We start from the raw sequence: 23339 nt of genomic DNA, 5'->3' as shown, positions 1-23339 counted from the left end.
GTCTGGTGTAGTCAGACTGATGTTATCTGGTCTGGTGTGGTCTGACTGATGTTATCTGGTCTGGTGTGGTCAGACTGATGTTATCTGGTCTGGTGTGGTCAGACTGATGTTATCTGGTCTGGTGTGGTCAGACTGATGTTATCTGGTCTGGTGTTATCTGGTCTGGTGTAGTGTTATCTGGTCTGGTGTGGTCAGACTGATGTTATCTGGTCTGGTGTGGTCAGACTGATGTTATCTGGTCTGGTGTGGTCAGACTGATGTTATCTGGTCTGGTGTGGTCAGACTGATGTTATCTGGTCTGGTGTGTTCAGACTGATGTTATCTGGTCTGGTGTGGTCAGACTGGTGTTATCTAGTCTGTTGTTATCTGGTCTGGTGTGGTCTGACTGGTGTTATCTGGTCTGGTGTGGTCAGACTGGTGTTATCTAGTCTGTTGTTATCTGGTCTGGTGTGGTCAGACTGGTGTTATCTAGTCTGTTGTTATCTAGTCTGTTGTTATCTGGTCTGGTGTGGTCAGACTGATGTTATCTGGTCTGGTGTGGTCAGACTGATGTTATCTGGTCTGGTGTGGTCAGACTGATGTTATCTGGTCTGGTGTGGTCAGACTGGTGTTATCTAGTCTGTTGTGGTCAGACTGGTATTATCTAGTCTGTTGTTATCTGGTCTGGTGTAGTCTGACTGATGTTATCTAGTCTGTTGTTATCTGGTCTGGTGTAGTCTGACTGATGTTATCTGGTCTGGTGTGGTCTGACTGGTGTTATCTGGTCTGGTGTGGTCAGACTGGTATTATCTAGTCTGTTGTTATCTGGTCTGGTGTGGTCAGACTGGTGTTATCTAGTCTGTTGTTATCTAGTCTGTTGTTATCTGGTCTGGTGTGGTCAGACTGATGTTATCTGGTCTGGTGTGGTCTGACTGATGTTATCTGGTCTGGTGTGGTCAGACTGATGTTATCTTGTCTGGTGTTATCTGGTCTGGTGTAGTCTGACTGATGTCATCTGGTCTGGTGTGGTCTGACTGGTGTTATCTGGTCTGGTGTGGTCAGACTGGTGTTATCTAGTCTGTTGTTATCTGGTCTGGTGTGGTCAGACTGGTGTTATCTAGTCTGTTGTTATCTGGTCTGGTGTGGTCAGACTGGTGTTATCTAGTCTGTTGTTATCTGGTCTGGTGTGGTCTGACTGGTGTTATCTAGTCTGTTGTTATCTAGTCTGTTGTTATCTGGTCTGGTGTAGTCTGACTGATGTTATCTGGTCTGGTGTGGTCTGACTGGTGTTATCTGGTCTGGTGTGGTCAGACTGGTGTTATCTAGTCTGTTGTTATCTGGTCTGGTGTGGTCAGACTGGTGTTATCTAGTCTGTTGTTATCTGGTCTGGTGTGGTCAGACTGGTGTTATCTAGTCTGTTGTTATCTAGTCTGTTGTTATCTGGTCTGGTGTGGTCAGACTGATGTTATCTGGTCTGGTGTGGTCAGACTGATGTTATCTTGTCTGGTGTTATCTGGTCTGGTGTAGTCTGACTGATGTCATCTGGTCTGGTGTGGTCTGACTGGTGTTATCTGGTCTGGTGTGGTCAGACTGATGTTATCTGGTCTGGTGTGGTCAGACTGATGTTATCTGGTCTGGTGTGGTCTGACTGGTGTTATCTGGTCTGGTGTGGTCAGACTGGTGTTATCTAGTCTGTTGTTATCTGGTCTGGTGTGGTCAGACTGGTGTTATCTAGTCTGTTGTTATCTAGTCTGTTGTTATCTGGTCTGGTGTGGTCAGACTGATGTTATCTGGTCTGGTGTGGTCAGACTGATGTTATCTGGTCTGGTGTGGTCAGACTGATGTTATCTGGTCTGGTGTGGTCAGACTGGTGTTATCTGGTCTGGTGTGGTCTGACTGGTGTTATCTGGTCTGGTGTGGTCAGACTGGTGTTATCTAGTCTGTTGTTATCTGGTCTGGTGTGGTCAGACTGATGTTATCTGGTCTGGTGTGGTCAGACTGATGTTATCTTGTCTGGTGTTATCTGGTCTCCCTGCCTGTTCCATTAAACCCCTACAACTCATCCAGAACGCCGCAGCCCGTCTGGTGTTCAACCTTCCCAAGTTCTCTCACGTCACCCCGCTCCTCCGCTCTCTCCACTGGCTTCCAGTTGAAGCTCGCATCCGCTACAAGACCATGGTGATTGCCTACGGAGCTGTGAAGGGAACGGCACCTCCATACCTTCAGGCTCTGATCAGGCCCTACACCCAAACAAGGGCACTGCGTTCATCCACCACTGGCCTGCTGGCCCCCCTACCTCTGAGGAAGCACAGTTCCCGCTCAGCCCAGTCAAAACTGTTCGCTGCTCTGGCACCCCAATGGTGGAACAAGCTCCCTCACGACGCCAGGACAGCGGAGTCAATCACCACCTTCCGGAGACACCTGAAACCCCACCTCTTTAAGGAATACCTAGGATAGGATAAAGTAATCCTTCTAACCCCCCCCCTTAAAAGATTTAGATGCACTATTGTAAAGTGGTTGTTCCACTGGATATTATAAGGTGAATGCACCATTTTGTAAGTCGCTCTGGATAAGAGCGTCTGCTAAATGTCTTAAATGTAAATGTAATGTAAATGTCTGGTGTAGTCTGTCTGATGTTATCTGGTCTGGTGTGGTCAGACTGATGTTATCTGGTCTGGTGTAATCTTGTCTGGTGTGGTCAGACTGATGTTATCTGGTCTGGTGTGGTCAGACTGATGTTATCTGGTCTGGTGTGGTCAGACTGATGTTATCTGGTCTGGTGTGGTCAGTCTGTTATCTGGTCTGGTGTGGTCAGACTGATGTTATCTGGTCTGGTGTGGTCAGACTGGTGTTATCTAGTCTGTTGTTATCTGGTCTGGTGTGGTCAGACTGGTGTTATCTGGTCTGGTGTGGTCAGACTGGTGTTATCTGGTCTGGTGTGGTCAGACTGATGTTATCTGGTCTGGTGTTATCTGGTCTGGTGTAGTGTTATCTGGTCTGGTGTGGTCAGACTGGTGTTATCTGGTCTGGTGTGGTCAGACTGATGTTATCTGGTCTGGTGTGGTCAGACTGGTGTTATCTGGTCTGGTGTGGTCAGACTGGTGTTATCTGGTCTGGTGTGGTCAGACTGGTGTTATCTGGTCTGGTGTGGTCAGACTGATGTTATCTGGTCTGGTGTGGTCAGACTGATGTTATCTGGTCTGGTGTGGTCTGACTGATGTTATCTGGTCTGGTGTGGTCAGACTGATGTTATCTGGTCTGGTGTGGTCAGACTGATGTTATCTGGTCTGGTGTGGTCTGACTGGTGTTATCTGGTCTGGTGTGGTCAGACTGGTGTTATCTAGTCTGTTGTTATCTGGTCTGGTGTGGTCAGACTGATGTTATCTGGTCTGGTGTGGTCAGACTGATGTTATCTGGTCTGGTGTGGTCAGACTGATGTTATCTTGTCTGGTGTGGTCAGACTGGTGTTATCTGGTCTGGTGTTATCTGGTCTGGTGTGGTCAGACTGGTGTTATCTGGTCTGGTGTGGTCAGACTGGTGTTATCTGGTCTGGTGTGGTCAGACTGGTGTTATCTTGTCTGGTGTGGTCAGACTGGTGTTATCTGGTCTGGTGTGGTCAGACTGGTGTTATCTTGTCTGGTGTGGTCAGACTGGTGTTATCTGGTCTGGTGTGGTCAGACTGGTGTTATCTGGTCTGGTATTTGTTGTTTTATTGTGTTGTCTGGTGTTGTGTTAGTTCCTCTGTCTTCATCATGGCATAACAGACTCAGAGAAATAGGACATGGCCTCCAACCCTCCAGTCTCCACCTGACACAATGAGACCTCACTATATCAGACTGCACAACATGGAAACAGGACATGGCCTCCAACCCTCCAGTCTCCATCTGACACAATGAGCCCTCACTATATCAGACTGCACAACATGGAAACAGGACATGGCCTCCAACCCTCCAGTCTCCACCTGACACAATGAGCCCTCACTATATCAGACTGCACAACATGGAAACAGGACATGGCCTCCAACCCTCCAGTCTCCACCTGACACAATGAGACCTCACTATATCAGACTGCACAACATGGAAACAGGACATGGCCTCCAACCCTCCAGTCTCCACCTGACACAATGAGACCTCACTATATCAGACTGCACAACATGGAAACAGGACATGGCCTCCAACCCTCCAGTCTCCATCTGACACAATGAGACCTCACTATATCAGACTGCACAACATGGAAACAGGACATGGCCTCCAACCCTCCAGTCTCCATCTGACACAATGAGACCTCACTATATCAGACTGCACAACATGGAAACAGGACATGGCCTCCAACCCTCCAGTCTCCACCTGACACAATGAGCCCTCACTATATCAGACTGCACAACATGGAAACAGGACATGGCCTCCAACCCTCCAGTCTCCATCTGACACAATGAGCCCTCACTATATCAGACTGCACAACATGGAAACAGGACATGGCCTCCAACCCTCCAGTCTCCATCTGACACAATGAGACCTCACTATATCAGACTGCACAACATGGAAACAGGACATGGCCTCCAACCCTCCAGTCTCCATCTGACACAATGAGACCTCACTATATCAGACTGCACAACATGGAAACAGGACATGGCCTCCAACCCTCCAGTCTCCACCTGACACAATGAGACCTCACTATATCAGACTGCACAACATGGAAACAGGACATGGCCTCCAACACTCCAGTCTCCACCTGACACAATGAGACCTCACTATATCAGACTGCACAACATGGAAACAGGACATGGCCTCCAACACTCCAGTCTCCACCTGACACAATGAGACCTCACTATATCAGACTGCACAACATGGAAACAGGACATGGCCTCCAACCCTCCAGTCTCCATCTGACACAATGAGACCTCACTATATCAGACTGCACAACATGGAAACAGGACATGGCCTCCAACCCTCCAGTCTCCATCTGACACAATGAGACCTCACTATATCAGACTGCACAACATGGAAACAGGACATGGCCTCCAACCCTCCAGTCTCCATCTGACACAATGAGACCTCACTATATCAGACTGCACAACATGGAAACAGGACATGGCCTCCAACCCTCCAGTCTCCACCTGACACAATGAGACCTCACTATATCAGACTGCACAACATGGAAACAGGACATGGCCTCCAACCCTCCAGTCTCCATCTGACACAATGAGACCTCACTATATCAGACTGCACAACATGGAAACAGGACATGGCCTCCAACCCTCCAGTCTCCATCTGACACAATGAGACCTCACTATATCAGACTGCACAACATGGAAACAGGACATGGCCTCCAACCCTCCAGTCTCCACCTGACACAATGAGACTTCACTATATCAGACTGCACAACATGGAAACAGGACATGTCCTCCAACCCTCCAGTCTCCATCTGACACAATGAGACCTCACTATATCAGACTGCACAACATGGAAACAGGACATGTCCTCCAACCCTCCAGTCTCCATCTGACACAATGAGACCTCACTATATCAGACTGCACAACATGGAAACAGGACATGGCCTCCAACCCTCCAGTCTCCATCTGACACAATGAGACCTCACTATATCAGACTGCACAACATGGAAACAGGACATGGCCTCCAACCCTCCAGTCTCCATCTGACACAATGAGACCTCACTATATCAGACTGCACAACATGGAAACAGGACATGGCCTCCAACCCTCCAGTCTCCATCTGACACAATGAGACCTCACTATATCAGACTGCACAACATGGAAACAGGACATGGCCTCCAACCCTCCAGTCTCCACCTGACACAATGAGCCCTCACTATATCAGACTGCACAACATGGAAACAGGACGGAATGACAGATGGGCATCGGTGCCTGGGTTTACTGCTGTCTTTACAGTGGACAAAAGCAGGGCTGTTTGGATGAGATTGGAGCAGAGGGACTCACACAGAGACATACTGATCAGAGCACCACACACAGACACAGACAGACAGAGAGGGCCTGTGTCTAGGGAAAACAGTGACCCAGTCATCCCCTGGGTCTCAGCCCATTTAAATCCCCTCTTTCCTGTCTCCAGAATCATCACCCCTCCCTCTAACAACTTTATCACTCCCAAGTCCCAACACTCACATTCTGTAATCAGTCCATAGCCTGCCACACAGCATCTAAGAGGACTTCTGTAATCAGTCCATAGCCTGCCACACAGCATCTAAGAGGAGTTCTGTAATCAGTCCATAGCCTGCCACACAGCATCTAAGAGGAGTTCTGTAATCAGTCCATAGCCTGCCACACAGCATCTAAGAGGACTTCTGTAATCAGTCCATAGCCTGCCACACAGCATCTAAGAGGACTTCTGTAATCAGTCCATAGCCTGCCACACAGCATCTAAGAGGAGTTCTGTAATCAGTCCATAGCCTGCCACACAGCATCTAAGAGGAGTTCTGTAATCAGTCCATAGCCTGCCACACAGCATCTAAGAGGACTTCTGTAATCAGTCCATAGCCTGCCACACAGCATCTAAGAGGAGTTCTGTAATCAGTCCATAGCCTGCCACACAGCATCTAAGAGGAGTTCTGTAATCAGTCCATAGCCTGCCACACAGCATCTAAGAGGAGTTCTGTAATCAGTCCATAGCCTGCCACACAGCATCTAAGAGGAGTTCTGTAATCAGTCCATAGCCTGCCACACAGCATCTAAGAGGACTTCTGTAATCAGTCCATAGCCTGCCACACAGCATCTAAGAGGACTTCTGTAATCAGTCCATAGCCTGCCACACAGCATCTAAGAGGACTTCTGTAATCAGTCCATAGCCTGCCACACAGCATCTAAGAGGACTTCTGTAATCAGTCCATAGCCTGCCACACAGCATCTAAGAGGACTTCTGTAATCAGTCCATAGCCTGCCACACAGCATCTAAGAGGAGTTCTGTAATCAGTCCATAGCCTGCCACACAGCATCTAAGAGGAGTTCTGTAATCAGTCCATAGCCTGCCACACAGCATCTAAGAGGAGTTCTGTAATCAGTCCATAGCCTGCCACACAGCATCTAAGAGGAGTTCTGTAATCAGTCCATAGCCTGCCACACAGCATCTAAGAGGAGTTCTGTAATCAGTCCATAGCCTGCCACACAGCATCTAAGAGGAGTTCTGTAATCAGTCCATAGCCTGCCACACAGCATCTAAGAGGAGTTCTGTAATCAGTCCATAGCCTGCCACACAGCATCTAAGAGGACTTCTGTAATCAGTCCATAGCCTGCCACACAGCATCTAAGAGGAGTTCTGTAATCAGTCCATAGCCTGCCACACAGCATCTAAGAGGCATTCTATCAAAGTCAAATTCTATAACTTAAATTCCATAACTGTGAAATTACAATAGGCAATGTTGAGTTTCCAGTGTGAAATACTCGTATCTATCTCAGTATGCCACCAAGGGCATAACATTTGTGGTTCTTATATTTCAGTGGGCAGAATGCACTAAAACAGCCCAACCCTGTTCCTGTAGAGAGACCCTCCTGAAGGTTTATACTCCAACCCTGTTCCTGGAGAGATACCCTCCTGTAGGTTTATACTCCAACCCTGTTCCTGTAGAGATACCATCCTGTAGGTTTATACTCCAACCCTGTTCCTGGAGAGATACCCTCCTGTAGGTTTATACTCCAACCCTGTTCCTGGAGAGATACCCTCCTGTAGGTTTATACTCCAACCCTGTTCCTGTAGAGATACCCTCCTGTAGGTTTATACTCCAACCCTGTTCCTGTAGAGATACCATCCTGTAGGTTTATACTCCAACCCTGTTCCTGTAGAGATACCCTCCTGTAGGTTTATACTCCAACCCTGTTCCTGGAGAGATACCCTCCTGTAGGTTTATACTCCAACCCTGTTCCTGTAGAGATACCATCCTGTAGGTTTATACTCCAACCCTGTTCCTGGAGAGATACCATCCTGTAGGTTTATACTCCAACCCTGTTCCTGTAGAGATACCCTCCTGTAGGTTTATACTCCAACCCTGTTCCTGGAGAGATACCCTCCTGTAGGTTTATACTCCAACCCTGTTCCTGGAGAGATACCATCCTGTAGGTTTATACTCCAACCCTGTTCCTGGAGAGATGCTATCCTGTAGGTTTATACTCCAACCCTGTTCCTAGAGAGATACCATTCTCCAGGGTTGGAGTATAAACCTACAGGATGGTATCTCTCCAGGAACAGGGTTAGAGTATAAACAGTAGCATTGTGACCCATTCTGGCTCCTTCCACCGGCTACATATAGCTCTTCCCTTTCCTGTGCTATATCTGGGAAACACACACACACACACACAGACAGGGAGAAGTGTATCATCTTATTATAATACGACTTCCTTCCTATCTACTATTCCTTCCAATTTACTATTAGAATGTCTACTATGACAACATCATCCGGGAAATCATCACATTTTTACAGTGTGATTACAGTGTGATTACCGTGTGATTACAGTGTGATTACACATGGCCCTTTAATGACCTGGAGTGTATAGACATAAACACACACCCTCTCATCCAGTCTCAATGGGCCTGTTTGGCCTTCAATGAGCACAACAACTGACTACCTTGGGGCACATGGCTACGTTTTCCAACAAACAAAATATAAAGTATACTAGAATGGCTGGGCAGTAGATGACTGCTACTGGTTTTGAGCCACATCTTTATCAGTGAAGATTGAGAGCAGGAAATTCCAGCAAAAACCATTATCAATTAAAACTTTCCTTACAGCAATAGCCTCAGTGGATATACTCCCTGAGATATAAGTTAATTTCAACAATACAACCTTCCAAATGACCCCTAATAATCCCCATCCATACACACCATATACAAAGAGGCAGGCCGTGGCACTCCTGGTGCCTTCTGGGTAGGTGTGGAACTCGCAGGTGTAGCAGCCCTCGTCCTCCGTCTTCACCGGCCTGATGGACAGCAGGGTGTCTCCCAGGGAGGGGTTCAGGGTCATGCGTCCCCGATAAGGTTCCTCAATGCTGGGTTGGCCTCGCTTGGCAAAGGAGGCCAACGTGGTCGTGTCGCCCTGCTCTGCAGTCTTTCTCCACAGGACCTGGCGTACTTTGTCTGGGAGGCCGTACCAGCAGGACATGGTGGCCAGCTTCCCGCTGATGGCTGTTTTATTACCCTCGTTGCCCACTTTGACTGGGTCAGACACAGGGAGACAGAGGAAGGTGTCAGTAGGTGAGCATTGGAATGGGAGGAGCACATTCATAGTAGTGGGTTAGAGAGATATGACAAAGTGTTTGGAGGCTTAAATTTCAGCAAGGCATTTAAATATAGAAATCATTTGGATCCATTTAAAACCTTATGCACACTACATGAACAAAAGTATGTGGACACCTGCTCGATGAACATCTCATTCAAAAATCATGGGCATTAAAATGGAGTTGGTCCCCCTTTGCTGCTATAACAGCCTCCACTTTTCTGGGAAGGCTTTCCACTAGATGTTGGAACATTGCTGTGGGGACTTGCTTCCATTCAGCCACAAGAGCATTAGTGAGGTCGGGCATTGATGTTGGGCGATTAGGCCTGGTCCGCAGTAGGCGTTCCAATTCATCCTAAAGGTGTTCGATGGGGTTGAGGTCAGGGCTCTGTGCAGGCCAATCAAGTTATTCCATACCGATATCAATAAACCATCTCTGTATGGACCTCGCTTTGTGCACGGGGACATTGTCTTGCTGAAACAGGAAAGGGCCTTCCCCAAACTTTTGCCACAAAGTTGGAAGCACAAAATCGTCTAGAATGTCGTATGTTGTAGCGTTAAGATTTCCCTTCACTGGATGGTCTTCAGAGATACAATGGCAAGAGAAAGCATGTAAACCTTTCGGAATTTCCTGGATTTCTGAATAAATTGGTCATAAAATGTTATATGATCTTTATCTATGTCACAACAATAGACAAACAGTGTGCTTAAACTACCATCATACAAATTGTTGTATTTTTCTTGTCTATATTGAAAACATAATTTAAACATTGGGGAAAAGTATGTGAACCCCTAGGCTAATGACTTCTCCAAAAGCTAATTGGAGTCAGGAGTCAGCTAACCTGGAGTCCAATCAATGAGACAAGATTGGAGATGTTGGTTAGAGCTGCCCTGCCCTATAAAAAACACTCACAACAATGTACAAGAAGTATTGCCTGATGTGAACCATGCCTCGAACAAAGGAGATCTCAGAAGACCTAAGATTAAGAATTGTTGACTTGAATAAAGCTGGAAAGGGTTACAAAAGTATCTCTAAAGTATCTCTGTTGCTACTCTCCCTAGGACTGGCCGTCCTGCAAAATGCTCAATGAAGTTAAGAAGAATCCTAGAGTGTCAGCTAAAGACTTACAGAAATCTCTGGAACATGCTAACATCTCTGTTGACGAGTCTATGATATGTAAAACACTAAACCAAAATGGTGTTCATGGGAGGACACCACGGAAGAAGCCACTGCTGTCCAAAAAAACATTGCTGCACATCTGAAGTTTGCAAAAGAGCACTTGGATGTTCCACAGCGCTACTGGCAGAATATTCTGTGGACAGATGAAACTACAGTTGAGTTGTTTGGATGGAAAACACAACACTATGTGTGGAGAAAAAAAAGGCACAGCACACCAACATCAAAACCTCATCCCAACTGTAAAGTATGGTGGAGGGAGCATCATGGTTTGGGGCTGCTTTGCTGCCTCAGGGACTGGACAGCTTGCTATCGTCAACGGGAAAATGAATTCCCAAATTTATCAAGACATTTTGCGGGAGAATGATCTGTCCTTTAATTGAAGCTCAACAGAAGTTGGGTGATGCAACAGGACAACGATCCAAAACACAGAAATAAATCAACAGAATTGTTTCAACAGAAAAAATTAAATACACCTTCTGGAGTGGCCCAGTCCTGACTTCAAACCCGATTGAGATGCTGTGGCATGACCTCAAGAGAGCGGTTCACACCAGACAGCCCAAGAATATTGCTTAACTGAAACAGTTTTGTAAAGAGGAACGGTCCAAAATTCCTCCAGACCGTTGCGCAGGTCTGATCCACAACTCCAGAAAACGTTTGGTTGAGGTTATTTCTGCCAACCAGTTATTAAATCCAAGGGTTCACATACTTTTTCCACCCAGCACTATGAATGTTTATATGGTGTGTTCAATAAAGACATGAAAACGTATAATTGTTTGTGTGTTATTACTTTAAGCAGACTGTGTTTGTCTATTGTTGTGACTTAGATGAAGATCAGATCAAATGTTATATTATATGACCAATTTACTAAGAAATCCAGGTGATTCCAAAGGGTTCACATACTTTTTCTTGCCAATGTATATGAGAGGGGTTGGAGGTAGTTGAAGGATGGGATTAAAAACAAACTAAAGATTATTATTGTAAAATACATTGTGTCTGTAAAATGTATATACTATGTATAAGCTGGAAGAAGAGGCCTAAGTGTTGTTGTCCATTAATTTATTCCAATTAGGGCAGGGGTTGATTCGTCCTTTCGGACTGCCAGATGGTGAAGCGTGATTCATAAATCCAGAGAACTCGTTTCCACGGCATCCTATGACGGTGCCACGTTGAAAGTCACTGAGGCCATTCTACTGCCAATGTTTGTCTATGGAGATTGCATGGGTGTGTACCCGATTTTAAACACCTGTCAGCAATGGGTGTGGCTGAAATAGCCGAATCCACCAGTTTGAAGGGGTGTCCACATACACTATATATACAGCAGTATGGTCGTTATAGTTAGAGAAAGTATCGGGGCCCTGGTCTGTTGAGTATGGCTGACCTCAACCCACTTCCTGTTTCTGATTATCCACAACTGATATATTCCGGGACGGGAGGGCCAAGTGAGCATGCTGACTTTTCATTACCTTACACAATCAGCAGACAAATCAACTGTGCTGAAAAACATGGGAACTACAAGCCTTGTAAAAATAAACAAATTCACAGGAGGCTTTGTTTTACAATTTAGAAAAATGTAACAATTGGGAATGTGCCAACCCTATGAGAAAGGTCACCTGGTGCTGGAGAGAGAGTAGGAGGAGGAGAAATTAAGGAAGCTATTGCATGCCATAGTCCTGGAATCTACAGTATATCTGGAAGTCCTTGCTAGTGTGACTGACCGGGGTTCAAATCTTGCTCCCCCAAGACAGGGTTAGCATGCTGAGCTAAAGCCTATGCATTACCTCTGGGCACTAATGCAAGTCTTCAGATCTCAGTCAAGGCTACTCATCACATGAGCGTGGTTTACCAAACCACCTTGTTTAGACTGAGGCCAAACTCACCTTCGATACTGAGGCAGGTCTTTCCCTCCTGTGCTCCGCTGGGGTAGATGTCAAAGATGCAGTGGTAGCAGCCCTCGTCGTTAGGCCCCGCCCTCTTGATGGTGATGGCGCTGACGTTAAGGTGCGATGAAGTTAGCTCCACGTTGTCTTGGCGGGAGGTGGTTCTGACCGACTCGCCCGGCTCGTACGCCAAGAGAACCTGCTTGTGTTTGTTCAGCCAGCGGACCTGCTTGACCGTGTCGCCAGTCGCTATGGTGATGTTACAGCCCAGCGTGAAGGGGAGGCCCGCCACAGCGGTCATGCTGGAGGGGGCGATGACCTCACCTGACACATGACAGGAAGTCAACCAACGAGAAGCACTGAAACTCAATACAATTCACTATTTTAAGGTGGTCAACCACATACCAAGTCAAACATGCTTTCTCAAAGGAAGAATAGCATTTTCTATTGGAAATATCCACTACTTTTAATTCAACATGGCACCTAAACCTACTGTAACGTAGTGAAATATGTTGAGTGTTGGCTACCTTGTGTCCTGAAAACCAGCATCACCAATAGCTGCAGACACAGCATCAGCCACCGAGACAGGGCAGATCCACACATCTTGGTCTGCAGGAGTGTGTGGCATACAGGTTACTGATAAAGAACATGACTACTGTTAAAAATAGCACCATGGAACATCCACAGCCAACAGTCACAATGAACTTCAGCATATAAAGTTTCATCTGATTTTTACTTCCCCTACCTGTGATCCAGTGTGTGAGACGTGTTGTCGGTCAGCGTTGTAGCAACCTCATCTTACTGGCAGACGGACTCCTGTAGCTGGATCCAGGAACCAGAGGAGGACACAACTCTCTCAACATTGTAACCCTTTATTCAGCATTATAACCGATTATAACAGAGCATTATAACCTACAGTGGCAAGAAAAAAAGTTTGTGAACCCTTTGGAATTACCTGTACTGATCATAAAATTTGATCTGATCTTCATCTAAGTCACAACAATAGACAAACACATTCTGCTTAAACTAATAACACACAATTATAAGTTTTCATGTCTTTATTGAACACACCATGTAAACATTCACAGTGCAGGGTGGAAAAAGTATGTAAACCCTTGGATTTATTAACTGGTTGACCCTCCTTTGGCAGCAATAACCTCAACCAAATGTTTTCTGTAGTTGCGGATCAGACCTGCACAATGGTCAGGAGAAACTTTGGACCATTCCTCTTTACAAAACTGTTTCAGTTAAGCAATACTCTTGGGATGTCTGGTGTGAACCGCTCTTTTGAGGTCATGCCACAGAATCTCAATCGGGTTGAGGTCAGGACTCTGACTGGGCCACTCCAGAAGGCGTATTTTCTTCTGTTGAAGCCATTCTGTTGTTGATTTACTTCTGTGTTTTGGGTCGTTGTCCTGTTGCATCACCCAACTTCTGTTGAGCTTCAATTGGCGGATAGCCTTACATTCTCCTGCAAAATGTCTTGATAAACTTGGGAGTTCATTTTTCCCTCGATGATAGTAAGCTGTCCAGGCCCTGAGGCAGCAAAGCAGCCCCAAAACATGATGCTCCCTCCACCATACTTTACAGTTGGGATGGGGTTTTGATGTTGGTGTGCTGTGCCTTTTTTTCCCACACATAGTGTTGTGTGTTCCTTCCAAACAACTCAACTTTAGTTTAATCTGTCCACATAATATCTTGTCAGAAGCGCTGTGGAACATCCAGGTGCACTTTTGCAAACTTCAGATGTGCAGCAATGGTTTTTTTTGGACAGCAGTGGCTTCTTCCGTGGTGTCCTCCCATGAACACCATTCTTGTTTAGTGTTTTACGTATCGTAGACTCGTCAACGGAGATGTTAGCATATTCCAGAGATTTCTGTAAGTCTTTAGCTGACACTCTAGGATTCTTCTTAACCTAATTGAGCATTCTGCTCTCTGCTCTTGCAGTCATCTTTGCAGTACGTCCACTCCTAGGGAGAGTAGCAACAGTGCTGAACTTTCTCCACTTATAGACAATTTGTCTTAGTGTGGACTGATGAACATCAAGGCTTTAAGAGATACTTCTGGAACACTTTCCATCTTTATGCAAGTGTAACGGCCGTCGTCAGAATTAGACCAAGTTGCAGCGGAGGATGTGTTCATCATTAGAATTTTAATTGAAAAAAAGAGAACACTTGACAAAAATAAACCAAAGACGACAGCAAAACAGTCCTGTCAGGAAAACACACTAACAGAAGACAATCACCCACAAAACCCAAAGGAAAAACAGGCTACTTATGTGTGACTCCCAATCAGCAACAAAGAACTACAGCTGTGCCTGATTGGGAGCCACACACGGCCAAACCAAAGAAACAAACCAACATAGAAAATAAACATAGAACGCCCACCCAATGTAACACCCTGGCCTAACCAAAATAAAGAACAAAAAACCCCTCTCTATGGCCAGGGCGTTACAGTACCCCCCCCCCCAAAGGTGCGGACTCCGGCCGCAAAACCTGACTCTGAAGGGGAGGGTCCGGGTGGGCCTTCCAACGGCGGCGGCTCAGGTGTGGGACGTGGCCTCCGCTCCACCCTCGGCTTCGCCCACTTAGGTGGCGCCCCTGGCTGCGCCGGAGGACTGGTGGGCGACCGACCCTGGCTGCGCCCGGCTGGCGACCGACCCTGGCTGCGCCCGGCTGGCGGGCGGCCCTGGCTGCGCCCGGCTGGCGGGCGGCTCTGGCTGCTCCGGGCTGGCGGGCGGCTCTGGCGGCTCCGGACTGGCGGGCGGCTCAGGATTCACCAGGCTGGGGAGACATGAAGGAGGCCTGGCTCTGGGCGCAGGCACTGGACTCACCAGGCTGGGGAGACCCACTGGAGGCCTGGTCCGTGGAGGAGGCACAGGACTGACCAGCATGGGGAGATCCACTGGAGGCCTGGTCCGTGGAGGAGGCACAGGACTGACCAGGATGGGGAGACCCACTGGAGGCCTGGTCCGAGGAGGAGGCACAGGATAAACCGGGCTGTGGGGGAGCACTGGAGTTCTGGTACGTAGGCTATTCACCCATACTCCAGGCTGAATGCCCACTTTGGCCCGGCACGGGCGGCGCGCAGGCATAGGCCGAACTGAGCCCTCCCAGCGCCCTGGAGACACAGTGCGCAGAGCCGGTGCAGGATAGCCTGGACCGAGACAGCGCACCGGAGACCAGATGCGCTGAGCTGGAACACTCCGACCTGGCACGATGCCCGCTCTCACATGGCACTTGCGGGGGGCTGGCCTATAGCGCACCGGGCTATGAGCGCGCACTGGAGACACCGTGCTCTTCACAGCATAACACGGTGCCTGACCAGTACCACGCTGCTTCCGGTAAGCACGGGGAGTTGGCTCAGGTCTAACGCCTGACTCCGCCAATCTCCCCATGTGCCCCCCCCCAAAAAAATTGGGGGGCTGCCTCTCGTGTCTGTCGCGCTCCCTCGGCAGGTTGTTGCAGTGGTCAAATAATTGTTCCCATGTCCAGTCAATCCTTGACTCCAAAACCTCCAGCAACCAGGATGCCATTACCTCCCGAGCACGCTGCTTCATCCCCTCCTTGTGCTGCTCCTTCCTCCGCTGCTTGGTCCGTTGTTGTTGGGTGATTCTGTAACGGCCGTCGTCAGAATTAGACCAAGGTGCAGCGGAGGATGTGTTCATCATTAGAATTTTAATTGAAAAAAAGAGAACACTTGACAAAAATAAACCAAAGACGACAGCAAAACAGTCCTGTCAGGAAAACACACTAACAGAAGACAATCACCCACAAAACCCAAAGGAAAAACAGGCTACTTATGTGTGACTCCCAATCAGCAACAACGAACTACAGCTGTGCCTGATTGGGAGCCACACATGGCCAAACCAAAGAAACAAACCAACATAGAAAAATAAACATAGAACGCCCACCCAATGTAACACCCTGGCCTAACCAAAATAAAGAACAAAAAACCCCTCTCTATGGCCAGGGCGTACAGCAAGTCAACAATTAGGTCTTCTGAGATCTCTCTTGTTCGAGACATGGTTCACATCAGGCAATGCTTCTTGTGAATAGCAACCTCAAATTTTGTGAGTGTTTTTATAGGACAGGGCAGCTCTAACCAACATCTCCAATCTCGTCTCATTGATTGGACTCCAGGTTAGCTGACTCATGACTCCAATTATCTTTTGGAGAAGTCATTAGCCTAGGTGTTCACATACTTTTTCCAATCTACACTGTGAATGTTTAAATTATGTACTCAAAATAGACAAGAAAAAATACAATAATTTGTGTGTTATTAGTATAAGCACACTGTGTTTGTCTGTTGTTGTGACTTAGATGAAGATCAGATCTTATCCAGGTAATTCCAAAGGGTTCACATACTTTTTCTTGCAACTGTATAACATTGCATTCTAACCTTTGATGTACTGTAGCATTATAACACTCTGCTTAGTGGATGAAAACTAAACTCTAATCAATTGGAGCTTATTTTCAGTAGCATTGCACCGCACCAGGTTGGTTACGCTAAGTGACACAAACAGTGTTGTTAGTCTGAGGGGCTATCGCCATGGGGATTGACTCAACAGATCAACAACAGCAGCAGCAGCATACTCATCAGTTCTGTCAGATTATAGGTCTTAACCCCTGTGCTGCACTCCTACCCACTGAGACTGTAGTCACCTGGCAAACAGAAGGCCAGATGTGCTGCACTCCTACCCACTGAGACTGTAGTCACCTGGCAAACAGAAGGCCAGCTGTGCTGCACTCCTACCCACTGAGACTGTAGTCACCTGGCAAACAGAAGGCCAGCTGTGCTGCACTCCTACCCACTGAGACTGTAGTCACCTGACAAACAGAAGGCCAGCTGTGCTGCTTTGATGTCTGCAATGCACCAGGCCCCGGTCTCAAAAAAACACGTTTGTGCAATCAAACCAGAAGCAAAAATCTGTGAACGACGCAAGATGAGTCTATGACAAAAGAAACAGAGGGACCACTATAACAGCCAGTACTAGCCATGATAGAGCACGGTGGATACGTACAGCAGCCTATAGGATTCAGGCGTAGTGTAAAGCACTGTCTGTCTGAGCATAGGCTTAGAGGTCTGCCAGCCAAGCCCAGCGTGGTTCAGCGGCTATAAAAAAACACTTGTGGTTAAGCTCCTGTGTCTGCGTTGCTGGGAAATCCACTTGTTTAAGAGAGCCAGTGGGAAGTTGTGACAAAGTAAGGAGAAACAGCCCTCCAGGCAGAGGGTGTCCCTAAGAGCTGATTTGGGATCCGTTTACACAACCACAATGATTATCCCTTCTCTTGTGGAGGTACATAGCCAAACTGACCTCAGATCAGCTACAGAGGCAACCTTCACTTAGACAATGAAAGAAAAACTGATATAACCACACGGCCAGATCAGAGCTAACCCACCAGTCTTTTATAGGCAGTTCATTGGGTCTTTTACCACGTAAACCGTCTGGGTTCAAACATGCCGTCTGCCCGTTGGGCAAAGTTTAAAACGGCTCCTCTCTTTTTCCACTATACACATTAAAAAAGTAGTTCTGACATCTTATTGTTAATAAAACATAGTATATGGAGTGAATGTAAACATAGAAACCAGTATTTCAAGATGAAACAGTCCCATAACAGACCCTCGAATCCATGCCCCTCAGGCATCTCTTTGAAAAACATGACACAGAAACTCCATTCCTGTATCAAACTGACTTGGATTTCACTGAATATCATAGCATAGATTATTACTGGGCCATGTTTGACTGATTCCATATCAAAGGGTGCATGGCACAGCCAACAAACTTAAAGGTCAACCTCATTGCCACGGAGTAAAGGAAAACCTGGCCATTCACAGGCAGTAGGCCTATACAAGAATGGAACATGTTAGAGTACACTGGTCCTCAAGGGCCAAACAGTGTGCAGGTGTGTGCAGAGCGTTAACATCTTCAACAGCTGTTTGTTTAGTTGTCAGTAACAAGGTGTGTGGACTCCCTAATGTCCAAATCAAAGACTGGGGAGTCCAGACATTCTATGTGATTAGATCACCAGACTTGATTCACTGTAGGCATTTGAGGAGTACAGAGCCTGTTAAGGCTTGTTCAGTTGATGTACCAACCTATGGGTTTTCTGGAATTGTTCTGTTGATGGATTCACTACCATGATTAGGCAATTTGATTATAATAGGACATTGTTTTGGAGGGGAAAGGGGGGTCTATTGAGCATATAAGGTGATACATTGACGATATGAATTCAATAAAAGGTTGAGATAAGCCTACTAGCAATATGTAGGCTAAAAGATGATCCACATGAGTTGAATGAGGTCCTAGTCAAAAAAAGGCAATTGTACAAAATACAATTTAAATTTCATCCAACTTCAATATGATGCAATATTTAACATAATCCTTGATTAAAAACTGCACTGGGATACAAAAATATATAAACATGATATAAACAATTGTTATAACAATATTATTAACGTAATGCTGTGGTGGGAAAATACTAAATGATCATACTTGAGTAAACGTAAAGATGTTTTAATAGAAAATTACTCAAGTAAAAATAAAAGTCGCATTGTAAAATACTACTTGAGTGTACAGTAGTGTCATACTTGAGTAAAAGTAAATGCTATACATCAAAATCCTTATATTAAGCAAACCAGAAGGCACGATTTGTTTTTGTTTTTTACGGACAGTCATGGGCAGACCAACACTCAGACATCATTGACAAACGCAGTATTTCTGTTTAGTGAGTCCGCCAGATCCGAGGCAGTAGGGAAGACAACGCGTTATATTCATAGGTGCGTGAACTGGATCATAATCCTGTCCTGCCTGAGCAGTAAGAGTAAAAAATAAATAAAAGTATATATACCCAAAATAAACGGCTTAAGTAATACTTTAAAGTGTTTTTACTTAAGTAGGCTACTTTACACCACTGACGTAATGTATAGGCTAACCCTACAGACTTCTCCCACCTTTAGAAAATAATGCAATATAGACAACGTTATTATGAACGTATTTATATGCATATTAAACAGAACACAATGTTTTATTTTAACTTGGCCCTATAACAAATGAATACTGGTAAAAAAAAAACGACTTACCCGTTGAGCAGTACATGGAGTTATTTGGATTTATTTAATTCCGTCCTCTGCAATAACACAATATTCTACAATTCGACTATCAAATCTATGCTTCAAAAGTCTTAAAGCTGAACAGATCGGCTGTGATGCGTTCCGCCTCTACATGAGTGGCGTCAGAGAACAGAGACTGCAAGTCAAGTGAACCTATATAGCGGACTGTCTATGGACTGTCTTGGGTAGGCTGTTGGCGATGTTGCATGAGCGCTGCAAAACTATCAAAACCGTTTCTCTACCACCTCTCTCCCTAAATTATATTCAGGCGACCCCTAGTGGCAATTGTTTGCAACATTGGCTGGTCTCGAGTGGCAGAAGAATCAGACAATTCGTTTAAGCTTTGCCAGCAGCAGATTTATGACAATTCCATAAATTACAACATTGTTACAGCATTTGATTTATAAAGTGATTAAATAATGAAACGAAAACGCACACAAAACACACCACAGAGTACATTATGATGACATTGTGTAGGCTACAATATTACAACACCTAGATTTATAACAAACATAAGAATGAAGCATACACTTCTAGGGGTTCTTCATGACCAAACTGCTAATATATTTACATAGGCTACATATGAACATATTTATACAATAACCCGCAGGACTACGTGTGTGTCATTAACCGTTCAGTCAGCTAATCAGTATCTGTCAGTATCTGTCCGAGACAACTCAACTGTCTCCGTGCCACAGATGTGTGTGTGACAGTATGATAGTCACTCAGTCATCCTTTAGAAACGTTTTCATATTGTTCTGTATAAAGAGAGTCATTAACATATTGTTCTGTATAAAGAGGGTAATTAACATATTGTTCTGTATAAAGAGGGTAATTAAGACAAAATATCTGTATAAAGAGGGTAATTAACATATTGTTCTGTATAAAGACGGTAATTAACATATTGTTCTGTATAAAGAGGGTAATTAAAACAAAATCTCTGTATAAAGAGGGTAATTAACATATTGTTGTGTATAAAGAGGGTAATTAACATATTGTTGTGTGTAAAGAGGGTAATTGACATATTGTTCTCTATGAATGGTAATTAACATATTGTTCCGTATAAATAAGGGTAATTCACATATTTGTTTTATGAAGTATGTAAGTGACATGAGTAACATCAGAACAACAATGCAGGAATGCAACTCATTTGAATATGTGTCTTACTAGACCTGTGGATTTCAGTCATCATGTTGAGGGTTGAGTGTTGATAGTTCTTCCTGTTCTATGTTATGGACTGTGGGAATTTGGGCTAAAGACAGTTTTGGTAAGTTTGACAATTAATGTCAAAGTAATACTGTAATTTCTCTTTGTCATCTGAACAGTAAAACCTACCTTCTCATTTTATTTCTCAGTTTGCACCACAGTACCACAGCAGCTCCACAGCACACAGCAATGAAACACAGTGAACCCATCACTGCAACAATCCCTGTTGGCTTAACTGTGAAAGATGACAAGATGAGAATGGTACAATTCACAGATAAGAGTCAGAGATTAGTTGTGGTCATTATATTAATGCCTGACCACTGATCCTGTCACCATCAGTGACCTCAGGTACACCTAGCACAGAACATACAGAGACAGTACTTCAGAATGACACCAGCATGTTGGTTGTTACTGTAGACATGTACTGAACCATTTCTCACCAGGAAATGAAGCTTGAGTTCTAGCTGGAATAACCATGGAAACGTTCTTGGTGACACCTCCAGAGAACAGTGACACCACACAGCCAACCCTGGTGTCTTTGTCAGGTAGTCTGAATGCTGCCAGCGTGGAAGTTATGATGACAGTGACAGTACCATTGAGATGGGTGACATTGATCATTGTGGAATTTTCTAGAATTTCTGTGTTGTCCCAGGTTACTATAGGAACAGGTCGTCCAGTAGCAGAACAGGACAGAGTGGTGTGACTGTTGTTGGTTTGTGTGATGAGGAGTGAGGGTCTATACAGCTCTATAGGAAAACAACAAACAGGTCACAGTCAATGTAAATACTATAATGTTTTCAAGCCCATCACATGGTCAAATTGATCTATGATGTTTGGAGGCCATTGCTCCTGTGATAAATGGATATTACACATTGTTCCTGTGTTAAATGGATATTACACATTGTTCCTGTGTTAAAGGGATATTACACATTGTTCCTGTGTTAAAGGGATATTACACATTGTTCCTGTGTTAAAGGGATATTACACATTGTTCCTGTGTTAAAGGGATATTACACATTGTTCCTGTGTTAAAGGGATATTACACATTGTTCCTGTGTTAAAGGGATATTACACATTGTTCCTGTGTTAAAGGGATATTACACATTGTTCCTGTGTTAAAGGGATATTACACATTGTTCCTGTGTTAAAGGGATATTACACATTGTTCCTGTGTTAAAGGGATATTACACATTGTTCCTGTGTTAAAGGGATATTACACATCGTTCCTGTGTTAAAGGGATATTACACATCGTTCCTGTGTTAAAGGGATATTACACATTGTTCCTGTGTTAAATGGATATTACACATTCCTGTGTTAAATGGATATTACACATTGCTCCTGTGTTAAAGGGATATTACACATTGTTCCTGTGCTAAATGGATATTACACATTGTTCCTGTGCTAAATGGATATTACACATTGTTCCTGTGTTAAATGGATATTACACATTGTTCCTGTGTTAAAGGGATATTACACATTGTTCCTGTGTTAAAGGGATATTACACATTGTTCCTGTGTTAAAGGGATATTACACATTGTTCCTGTGTTAAAGGGATTTTACACATTGTTTAAGACCTAAAAAGTAGCCTTAATGTTAAGACGAATCCACATTATATGCCTGAACTCCAAATGGATGGAAAAGATGAGCACAGCAGATCTGTAAAGGACATGCTGCTTATCTTCTCCATTGATTTGGGAGTCTGGCAAATAGCTGAATCTTCAAACCAGATGGCCTAGAACATGGACTTATCTCAACTGAAATCTACGTTTAAAGGTCTAAAAACATCTGACAAACTTACCATTTATCCAACTTGCTCATAAGAGAGAGAATTGTTCATAAGAAGGGCCTGAAATCAAAGTCAATATTCAGACCACTAGGGGTCAATGTTTTTAGATAGAATATCCAGTAAGCCTCCCTTTGTAATAGTAGGATCCCGAGGTTTCCTCCTCTCCTTGGTAGAGCAACATGCTCAATGCCTGTGTATTTGAGGGAGGAGATGGGATGGTTAGCTTCAACAAAGTGAGCTGCTACTGGATAGTCAATGTTCTTACACCTGATTGAGCTGCGGTGTTCAGCTATGCATTGTTTTAATTGTCTTTTCGTTTGTCCTACGTAGGCTTTGAAGGAAAAAGTCTGATTCAAAGACAAAGTCGTTTTTGGATAATACCAGTTCAGTAAATTGTAAGATGCAATCATTGGATGGAGCAAGGGTAGTCTCTGCTGAAGGAAGTGTTGCAGCGCCTGCAAGCCTCAGTATGTGGGACGTTAGTGTACAAGTTCTCCACATAAAAAGTGGCCAGCAGGGTGCCCTCTGGTATCCTTCTAATCTCTCTATCAATGAGATCATGTGACTAGTGTCTTTGACATAAGGATGGGAGATTCTCAACCATCAGTTTAATGTGGTGATCCACAAACTTAGAAATGTTGGCTGTCACAGAGTCAATTGCTGCTACAATGGGCTACCTGCGGGAGAAGACACTTGTTTGTGTAATTTTGCAACTGTATAACAAGTTGGTATCTTAGGAAATTTCACACATAGAAATTCACATAATTTTTGGGTGATTTGTCCTGATTCCAAACAGCTTTCCACTGTAGATGAGATAATATGCTGAAATTCTAGGGTCATTATTCAGTTTGCGATAGAAGTCACCTTTAGATAGTTGTCGGCGATATTCATTCACATAGTCACATTTGTTTTGTATACAAATTCCTCCTCTTTGTCACATTTTTTCATGATAATCGAAG

The 23339-nt window shown here is 44.9% G+C and overlaps 1 protein-coding gene across 2 annotated transcripts in view; it reads right to left on the bottom strand.

The window, feature by feature from the left end:
- Positions 1 to 19602, bottom strand: part of LOC106593712 (nectin-1) — a 36124-nt gene extending 16522 nt beyond the window's left edge. Inside the window, exons 1-5 of one of the 2 annotated variants that reach the window (XM_045698212.1) lie at positions 19357 to 19602; positions 13019 to 13095; positions 12801 to 12909; positions 12274 to 12597; positions 8826 to 9155 (exon numbers count right to left, since the gene is read on the bottom strand). In XM_045698212.1, coding sequence (XP_045554168.1) covers positions 8826 to 9155; positions 12274 to 12597; positions 12801 to 12876 — 730 coding nt within the window. In that variant the 5' untranslated portion in view covers positions 12877 to 12909; positions 13019 to 13095; positions 19357 to 19602. The remainder of the gene's footprint in view (positions 1 to 8825; positions 9156 to 12273; positions 12598 to 12800; positions 12910 to 13018; positions 13096 to 19356) is intronic. The other variant, XM_045698213.1, reaches the window with a different exon arrangement.
- Between the last annotated feature and the right edge of the window lie 3737 nt (positions 19603 to 23339).

The sequence above is a fragment of the Salmo salar genome, chromosome ssa16, assembly GCF_905237065.1.
Source record: "Salmo salar chromosome ssa16, Ssal_v3.1, whole genome shotgun sequence".
In the NCBI taxonomy this organism is placed as follows: domain Eukaryota; kingdom Metazoa; phylum Chordata; class Actinopteri; order Salmoniformes; family Salmonidae; genus Salmo; species Salmo salar.
Note: the sequence above shows the minus strand (reverse complement) of the source record. Positions and strands in the feature narration are given on the sequence as shown.